Consider the following 9,693-nt stretch of genomic DNA (forward strand, 5'->3'; position numbering starts at 1 on the left):
CCCCCGCCCCCCTAGAAAGATCTCTGGAAGAGCAGGCGCTTATTCTTCAACGGTGGTTGAATAGCCTGAGCCACTACTGAATTTACTGGGACGCGGCATTTCCACGAAGATCGGCAGGGCTGCAGCAGAGAGCCGAACATAATCTCCAGATCTGCTCGTTCATTTACTGCGTCGTTACCTTTGTCTGATCCATCCTGGAGTCTCTCTGTGCGCACAGTTTCTGGATCCCGGCCTTTTCTTTCTAGTGTGTGGAGTGGGGTGCCAGGGTGAGAAAGTAATAAAGCGAGTTAGTAACTGGAAGGCTCCCCTGGCTTGCTTGTGGGGAAAGCCTTCTGCTATATTTTTTTTTTCCCCCGACTTTTTTTGCTTGTTTGTTTCGACTTTAGGCTTCTCTAGGTAGCCCTAGCTGTCCTGGAACTTGCTTTGTAGACCAGGCTGGCTTCAAACTCACAGAGATCCACTTTCCTTTGCCTCCTGAATGCTGTAATCAAATGCGTGTGCCACCACTGCTAACTTCTTCTGGACTTCTTCTGTGGCTTGTGTTTTCTTAGGTGGGAAGTCAGACTTTTTCATGTAAACTCAGGTGGAGCCTGTCTTTCTAACCCTTCCCGAGCCAGCTTCCTCTTTTTTCATTTGCATTCTGTTGAGGAAGTTGAAGTGTATCTTAACAATTGTTGAAACCCTGCATACTTGAGGGCTTTGTTTCTGTTTTGAGAGTGGGTTTCACTGTGTAGCTCCAGCTGTCCTGGAGCTCATTGTGTAGACCAAGTTGGCTTCAAACTCAGACATCCTCCTGCCTCTGCCTCCCCAGTGCTCAGGCGCCACTGTGGTCGGATGAATTTTCAAAGAAATTTAACAAATGGTTTCCCCACTGCATGGGAAGATAAAATGTGTGTAATTTCCTTCTGGGCCAATCCCAAGTCCTCTGTGCACATAGGAAAGCTGTTGATGCAGCTCTCCTAGCTGCCGGCTGAGGCCAGGGAGAAGGGATCCGGAGAGCTGGTGCCAGACTTCTTTGCTTTTGATGTTTTGTTTACTGTAAGAAATGGCCTGAGTTTCTATTAACTAGTATTAAAAATCAATTTGATGGGTCAGCAAGATGGCTCAATGGGTAAAGGAGCTTGCTGCCAAACCTGAGTTCAGTCTCATGGTAGAAGGAAGAGATTCAACTCCTGCTGGTTTTCTCTGACCTCCACACATGCACCCTGACACATGTGCACATATACATAAAGAAATGTCGTAAATCTACATTAAATAGGACACACACCCACTTTGTACAGTTTAGTGAGCTGTGCCAAGGGTGTCCACCCTGAATTTATGAGTAGGGAATTTGCTCTGCACTTTTGCATTCTGTCCCAGCACTGGGGCCACCTTTGTCTCAGGAGTGGGTTCTTGCCTGTGTCGGTTAGGAGGTTGGCTAGTGAGCTGACTCTGAAGCGGAATAAGTTGGCAGCATTGAAAGATGCCACCTTGCTGTTTGCCTGGGGTCAGGTGTTCAGAGGAAAGGGTCATTGAGATCTCACTTAAAAAAAAAAAAGCTGGGGACTTGCATTTCAAAGATTCCATCCCCTTGCTTTCCCCTGGGAGGAAGGTGGGGTCCCCATCTGGGCTGTGACTGCAGCTGGGCTCCGTGACGCCGCCTTAAGTAACTCTGAGGATGAATGGAAGCAGATCCTTCATTACAACTGTGCTCATGTTCTTGGTTGCTCTGGGTGCACAGGAGGGACCTCTGATGTCAGGCAGGCTGCCCAGCGTAGCCCAGCCTCACTCTTTAACTTACGCAGGGACAGGATATTCACTTTTAGGATTGAGGAATACATTTTCTCCAAGTACTGAAGTAGAACTACTGACGTGGTGTGGAGATACCAGAAGGGAAGCCATTTTCCTTTGTGCACGAATGGGGAGGGGAACCAAGATTGGTCTGCTCGCCTTAGTTGCTGGGGCCTCTGAGAAGACCTCAAATACTTTTCATTGTGGGGGCTGGGCTGCCCTCCATGCATGCCAAGCCTTGTCCACAAATAGTCTCTCCGGTACAACCCATGTCCCAAAATGTCCTGTGCCACCAAGGCCTCCTGTGGGCACTGTACACAGGGGCTCTGTTTCCCAGCGCATACTAGAAGACTGTGAGGAAGGGAGGAGCTGAGGGGTCATGGCCCTGCCGAGTGTTTCCATATGGGGAAGCATCTTTCCAGATCTTCACAGGATCAGAGGTCTGGATTGTGTCTGGGACACAGTTGTCCATCTTTAGAGACCCTGCTGCTCCAGAATGATGTGCTGGTCTGTCTGTGCTTCTCCACAATGCCTTCTGGAGCCCTGGTCTCAGCTTCTCTCTGAAGATTCCACGGTTCAGCATCCTCTTAGATAGCACATAGCCAAAGGCTGTAGTGTGGGTGCTTCATTGGGAGGAATGACTAGAGCGTACACCCCTTCCCCATTTACACAACTCCTCCCCCAGTGTGGAGAGCTGGTCCTGGCTGTGGCCGGTTCCAGGTGAGATGGAAGCCTTCCAAACTATGAAAGGAGTGGAGATAGAATGCTCGGCAGTTTTCCAGTGTTAACTGGGACACAGACCAACGAACTCATTACAGGTTTGTGGTAGGTTTTTTTTTTCTTTTTTTTTCTTTTTCTTTTGGCTTCTCAGTTCTACATGAAGAGACTAACTTCACTGCAAACCTAGGGATTCTAAAGCCCGTGAAACTCTCATGTGAAACCCTTATTTCTTACAGTCCTTACCATGTTACAGAAACTCACCTTTAGCAGGCTGCTCTCAATGGAATGTGGGTTACAGGATTTTGCAATTTTGATGTTGGAAGCTGGGGCCAAGTGACCGTTTATCTAATGTTGCAGGCCTTTATCTAAGAAGGGCCAGAGTGGGGCAAGACTGGTGCCCAGGTTCTACTTGAGCAAAGTTCTCCACCCAGTCCTGGAGGTGTGAGGATGGAGAAGCTCTGTCTCTCCGGGTACTGGCAGCAGGCCTTGCCTGTGATCTTGAAACACTGTATCCGAGAGATGGTAACATTCTGCTACTGTGGCAATAAGTTTTCTTTGCTCTGTAGGGAGTAGCTATAGAGGTGTGTGCCTCCTTCAGGGGAGCTCTTATGTTACTTTGGGACTTGGAGAAGTTGTTCACAGGAGTTGCTGGACTTGGTCAACCTTGTGTACCCCACTTCTGCACATATCTCTAGCTTTCATTCCTATGAGAATCCTTGGACACACCACTCATAGCTGTGTGGTGGCAATTGTGCTTCTCCTCAGAAGAATTCTGCTAACCTACAGTCTCAAGCCAGAGGAACCATATACTCAATAGCAGACTGCCCTGAGGAAATCTAGTTTCTTCTTCTTTGAGCACGACTATTTAACAAACCATGACCAACAGCAACTAACCAACAACCTATCTCAATTCTTAGGGCCTATTATTTATATGCCCTCTGAAAAGTCCCCAGAATTCTAAATGTCACAGAATCACAGAAAACGATCTGCTGCTGGGAAAGTCATGCTGCTGTGGACAGTCTGAAGCAGACCCATAACCCACACCTGGAATTAAAACAAAAACATATTCTTAAAATATTTCTGGGTTTTTTTGTTTTGTTTTTGTTTTTGTTTTTTCTTGTTTTCTTTTGTTTTTTTGAGACAGGGTTTCTCTGTATAGCCCTGTCTATCCTGGAACTCACTCTGTAGACCAGGCTGGCCTCCAACTCAGAAATTTGTCTGCCTCTGCCTCCCAAGTGCTGGGATTAAAGGTGTGCCCCACCACTGCCCGGCTTTTCTGTATTTTTTTTTAAAGAAACCAAAATTCCAAAATTGTCACTAGAGCAGACTGTTGGCATTAATTTGCAAAGAAATTGCATTTTTTCAAAATAGCTTTAAAATCTGATTCTGTTAAACATTGCTTCCTATTTCTTTTTTTTTAAAGATTTATTTATTTTATATAATGTGAATACACTGTAGCTAGGAATTGAATTCAATTGGGAATTGAATTCTTAGGACCTCGGCTCCCTCTGGTTAGCCCCACTTGCTCAGCCCATCCAAAGATTTATTTATTATTATATCTAAGTACACTGTAGCTGACTTCAGACGCACCAGAAGAGGGCATCAGATCTCATTACAGGTGGTTGTGAGCCACCATATGATTGCTGGAATTTGAACTCAGGACCTTCGGTAGAGCAGTCTCTTACCTGCTGAGCCATCTCACCAGCCCTGTTTTCTATTTCTTTTGTCCCTTATGTCATTTGGAGTTGTGCTTTTTGAAAGTTTGTGTCCTGTTTTGGTTTCCTATAAAAAGCCAGCCAAATCCTCAGCTCTGCTCGCTGGAACCTCTGTTATCGCCTCCCTTATTGCGGCCATCAAGCTCATTAGGATTGATTGTGATGTGGTATATGGGAACTTAAACCTTGACTTTTTTTTCTCTGTAGCCTTCCTAGTAAACAGATGTCAGTCTGCTTGGGAAGCTATGCCTTCAGCCTCCTAGCTTCATGCCGCTGAGGTGGCACTTTCCCCATGTTAAACCTCCCCATGTGATCTCTGTGAGCAAATTGCCAGCTAGATAGCCAGAGAGGAAGAATGATTTCTAGGAGCGGAGCAGCTAAGGGCTTGGTTCTGTCTACCAGGAGCTCTGAGGTTATGATTTACATTTTTTGCAAGACAACACTGAGGTTCCAAGACGGTAGTGACTCATGATCTGGGGTCAGTGTGGTAACTACAGGATCCAGGGCCATATCCTAGGAACAGGGCTTGTCTGCCCCGGCCAGCTCCTGTCTCCACTCGGTGCCTAGGCGACCCTTTCTTTTGTCTTCCCACTTCCTAAGCTTCCTGCAGCTGCTTAGTCTGTGGAGCTTATGAACTCACGGGGGACATTTGAGCCTTGAAACCTGCACAGAGGACTTATCCAGCACTTGGAATTTCCAGTCTTGGCTTGGTACCGCACAGGAAGCTAAGACTTGCCCTGAGTGCAGAGGGGGGCCTCCCCTGTGGCATGCCCTCCCTTGTGTAATGCCTCGCTGCTGGCTCTGCTTCTCTGGGCTAGCACCCTTCAAGGGCACCTCTTTAGGAAATGTCCTGAGCTCTGTGAAGGCCTCAAGCTGGTCAGGATTCTTTCTGATGGCGAATTGTTTGGAGACATAACTTTCAGGAACTGAAGGCGGCTTTCAGGTTCGTTAAAGGGTTGTGTGCTCTACAAGACGGTACAGCCTTTCTTCACAGAATGGGCAGGCCTGGCAGACACACTCTTTGAGACACAAACGAGGTTGTTTCCCTGTCTCCAACTGTTCTTTTCCCAGTTGCTGTCACGGTAGAGTTCTGTGAGATGCTTTTCTCATAAAACTTTATTGACAGACCTGGCTTGGAACTTGCTCTGTAGCCCAAGCTAGCCATGACCTTATTATGACCCTCCCGCTTGAGTCTCCCAAGTGTGGGTGTGTAGGAGTGCACCATGTTCCCGGCATGTGAAATACTGCTTGGTTTTCATTTATGGATTGATTTTTAGCAAGTTCCTACTGTAAGAATCCATGGATGATAGAATGAGTCCCTGAGCACGCTTGGTGCTGGGTATGAATCAGTACTACCATCTCCCCGAGTCCCTCCTGTGTCAGGCTCAGGAGCTGCAAGCTTTACTGGCTGCCCTCTTCAGCCCAGGGGGTAACTTCTGTCCCAGGAGACCAGTGTAGTGAGGGACGACAGACATGGGAGAGAAGGCTGGGAGTTGCTTACACTCACAGCTTTCAGACTGCTGTGCAGAATCTCTTGAATTTCATGTGCTAACCACCAGTTAAGGTCTTGGAGATAACTTTCAGGTCAAACAAACTCTGGCCAATTCCAGCCTGCATTTGTGCTTTACGGTGCTGGGATGAAGGCTGCGTTGGGACCTGCCTTTGGAGATGAGCTGTGTCAGCTTGTCTGTGTGTTGCAGTCTGGTGGTTTTCTGATCTGCCAAGGGTGTTATCCACAGACCCTGTTGGTTGCTGAATTGCAGTTCTGCCCTCCAAAGCTGGCCCAGTTGATGAAATATTCAACACTTAGTGGGAGCCACTGCAGCGGCTGGGGGAGGGGTAAGCCATTGAGGGAAAGTGGCCCTGGGCTAGGAGGGCAGGGGTGGAGGAAGGGTCTTTGGTGGGGCTAGCTCTGGCTGCCCTTTCTCGTTAGTGGAGGATGTTTATAAAAGTTTAGCACCCGGCCACATGTCTTCCCCAGATACTCCCTCACCAGGCAGGAAGCAGAGCTACTGCGGTCTGGAAAGAGTCTCTTGCCTGGTTAAGATTAGACTTTGACAGGATGATAGGTATATAGGATCCTTTCATACCAATATGTGGCCCTGAGTTGGGTGGCTGTGACTAGGTCAGAGTCCATAGAGGGCAGACACAAGCTTTGGAAAAGCCTCAGGTGAGCTTAGTGTTCCAGGGTCCTTGTGGAGTCTGACCTGGGTCCCACACAAACCCTGGAAGACTAGGGCAAGCCAGTTCCAGGGCTGTGATGCTTGCACAAGACCCTCCCATGGGATCCTTTCAGTTCTGCTGCTCAGGCCCTGGTTGAGGAGAGGCTGTGGAAGTCCTGGCAGGGGCTGGTATCCGCTTCCATCCTGATGCAGGCTCTTTGCCTCCCTTAGGTTTGGAAGGCACTTCGAGTCGCCGCTCCTATGGCAGAGCATAGTCATGATCCTTACGATGCTGCTGATGCTGAAGCTCTGCACCGAGGTCCGGGTGGCCAATGAGCTGAACATCAAGCGCCGTTCCTTTGCAGGTAGGTGTAACATCTTCTAGAAAGTCGTGCTCAGCCATCGGGCCAAGCTCAGCTCCGTTGAAGCTGAAGCCACTTCGGTGTTAACCCGCGCAGTTTTCATTTCACCGAATGGCCGTTATCTGCAATTGGTTTTGCATACTGTAATTGTAGTTTTCCGTATTGTAAGAGGCTAAACACATTTCACAGCCTCACACAGTTAAGGATTTCTTTCCTGGAATATGGGCGAGGTCTGTAACTCCTCTTGTGGACTCTTTTGCTTACATCCTGACTGCGTGTTGTCACAAGGCCCAGAGAAGGCAGAGTCATTTCTGTGTGCCCTGCCAGGTGACTCAAGCCCCAGTCGTGTGCCCTTTAGCCGTGCTTCACACACAGTCACCCACCTAAGCTGTAACACGCCCAAGTCTGTGTGTTTGTGGTCTGAGGACCCTGGGCAACATCCATCACATCCTTGACCCTGGACGGCTGAGAAAACACTAACCCTTGCTGTCTTGGGTCTCTCCTTCACAGAAGCTTTCTGATATGGTAATGTGTGGCCAGTGTAGGCTGGCGGGCTTACAGGACAGTTAAATTCCACCTCCTCCTCATTCTAATTCTCTCTTCTTCTTCCTCCTCCTCTCTCTTTTTTCTTTCTTCGACACTAATTCTCACTCCATAACTCATGCTGACTTTTAAATTCTCAATCCTCCTGCATCAGCACACACCTCCATACCCAGCAAAAGCCTTTCTTTTTATCTTTCCATTAATGAACTAGTAGCGCTGTCTCTGGATTTATCTGAAGTAAGTGTGAGTGTGTGTGTGTGTGTGTGTGTGTGTATGCATATGTGTGTGTGTGTGCACGTGTGTGTATATGTGTGTGTGTGCACGTGTGTGTATATGTGTGTGTGCATGTGTGTATATGTGTGTGTATGTGCATGTGTGTTGAATCTTGCTTGTAGAAGTATTTAGTGCTTAGTTTGGGAGGTGGCTTTACTATCATCATCATCATCATCATCATCATCATCATCATCATCATCATCATCATCATTTGCTTTTCTGAGACAGGGTTTCTCTGTGTAGCCTTGGCTGTCCTGGAACTCACTCTGTAGACCAGGCTGCCCTCGAACTCAGAAATCTGCCTGCCTCTGCCTCCCAAGTGCTGGGATTAAAGGTGTCCGCCACCACCTGGCTTGATCATTAAATTTTCCCCATTAACAGGATGCTTCTGTGTTTCTGTTTCCACCTGGTTTTAGTTAAACAGGTGATGCCATCCAGGTCATCATAGAGAGTGGCCACACCTGGTTTTGGGGAGAAGCCTATCAGGATGCTAGCTCACAATGTCCCTTCTGGTGTGTTCTCATCCATTCTTCCCTCTGGTACCATCATTCCTCATCTCCCCTGAATGTCTATTCCCCATCCTCTTGGTGTGAACTTAAACAGCTCAGCGGATAATACTGAGTGAGACTCCTACCACAATAGGATATCACAGAGGAGCTGAGCTTTATGGCTTGCCTCCTAGAACCATGACCTGTCCTCCTCTATGCTCCAAGCTTTCGCACAGCAAGCTCTGAGCCCCTCCGAGCCTCAGCCTGCCCTGGAACAGGATGTCATACTGACTGCAGGATGGTGGGTCCCTCACCACGGTCACACATTGGAAGACCGAAAGGCTAAGGATAGACAGTTGTACACAGGATGCCAGAGGCCCCGGTTGCTTTGTGCTGCTTCTGTGCTGTAAATAAGAGGACAGGTGTGTGACTTTTGTATCCATGGGTGCTGGCTCTGATGGTGACCCATGTCAGCTGTCAGGTACCAAGCGTGTGCACACCGTGCAGCAGCCTTAGTGCACAGTGTCCATTTTGAGAACTACATTGTACATGTCCCTTCACCTCAGGTGATGGCGAGTTCAGGGAGCTGTAAGATCATACCTGAGTGCCATATCACAACCTGGTCTAGACCAGAGATTGAGCTAAAATAGGGAATCAGCAGTTTGCAGGGTTAGGATTGGGATAGGAATTTTTATCAGGGGCTCCTTAAGGGCATAGTAGTGACCCCAGTGATGTCCTCTACTTTAGGAAGGGCCCCTGCAAATGTGAATAAGACTGGTGATCTTGGTCCTCTTGTGGCTAATTTAATTTCAAGGGATAGAGCAGGACTCACCGATGGCCCCAAGAGTTTCTGGGCCTTAGACCTTTCCACCTGTCATGGAGCAGTGGTGCTTGTTGGAGAATTATTTATTTTTGCTGCTGCTGCTGTTGTTATTATTTTAAGATAAGTTCTTGGATGTCTTAGAACTCATGATGTAGACCAGGCTAGCTTAAAACTCACAGAGATCCTCCCGACTCTGTCTCCCAAATGTGGGAACTAAAGGCATGTGCTACCACACACTCCTGAGAATTCTTGATATTTACATCTTTAGCACTTCAGTCCAGTTCCTATTTACAGGGCTTCGTGTCTGCTTTGTTTAAGACACTGGTCTTAGTGTATTTCTGAGAACAACCTTAATGACATGCGTGGGTCCATTTCCTACCATCTGTCAAAAGGCTGACAAGGGTGGTGTGTGTGGAAAAAAAAAACCCAAAAAACAAAACCAGAATGCACTCTTGTGCCAGCCTGCAGCCACCCAGTCCTGCAGCTGCCGAGGTCCCGGGGCCCAGGAGATACCTCACTTTCTTGCCAGCAGCTATATTTTACACAGAAGGTTGGTGACTTCTAACAGACCTTTGAGCACCATCCCAAGAATAAATATGGACTGGTAGCACTGTGAGTGTCATGAGGCACAATTCAGATAGTTCATGATAGTTGAGAAGGTAATGATGAACAGCTCGTAATAAGGCACTTGCTGACAAGCTTGACAAAGTGAATTTGATCCCTGAGGCCCATAGGGTAGAAGGAGAGGACTGACTCCTGTGAATTCTGCATGTGTCCCATACTGTGCACAGTTGAATAAATGTTAAAAGGTGAAAAACTTGGAGCGAGAGGGGCCCG

The 9,693-nt window shown here is 47.9% G+C and overlaps 1 protein-coding gene across 1 annotated transcript in view; it reads left to right on the forward strand.

Annotated features, from left to right (window-relative positions):
* Slc66a2 (solute carrier family 66 member 2) overlaps nt 1–9,693 on the forward strand; it is a 41,790-nt gene that overhangs the window by 950 nt on the left and 31,147 nt on the right. Inside the window, exons 3-4 of the mRNA XM_031366130.1 lie at nt 4,255–4,267; nt 6,599–6,732. Coding sequence (XP_031221990.1) covers nt 4,255–4,267; nt 6,599–6,732 — 147 coding nt within the window. The remainder of the gene's footprint in view (nt 1–4,254; nt 4,268–6,598; nt 6,733–9,693) is intronic.

The sequence above is a fragment of the Mastomys coucha genome, unplaced genomic scaffold, assembly GCF_008632895.1.
Source record: "Mastomys coucha isolate ucsf_1 unplaced genomic scaffold, UCSF_Mcou_1 pScaffold13, whole genome shotgun sequence".
In the NCBI taxonomy this organism is placed as follows: Eukaryota; Metazoa; Chordata; class Mammalia; order Rodentia; family Muridae; genus Mastomys; species Mastomys coucha.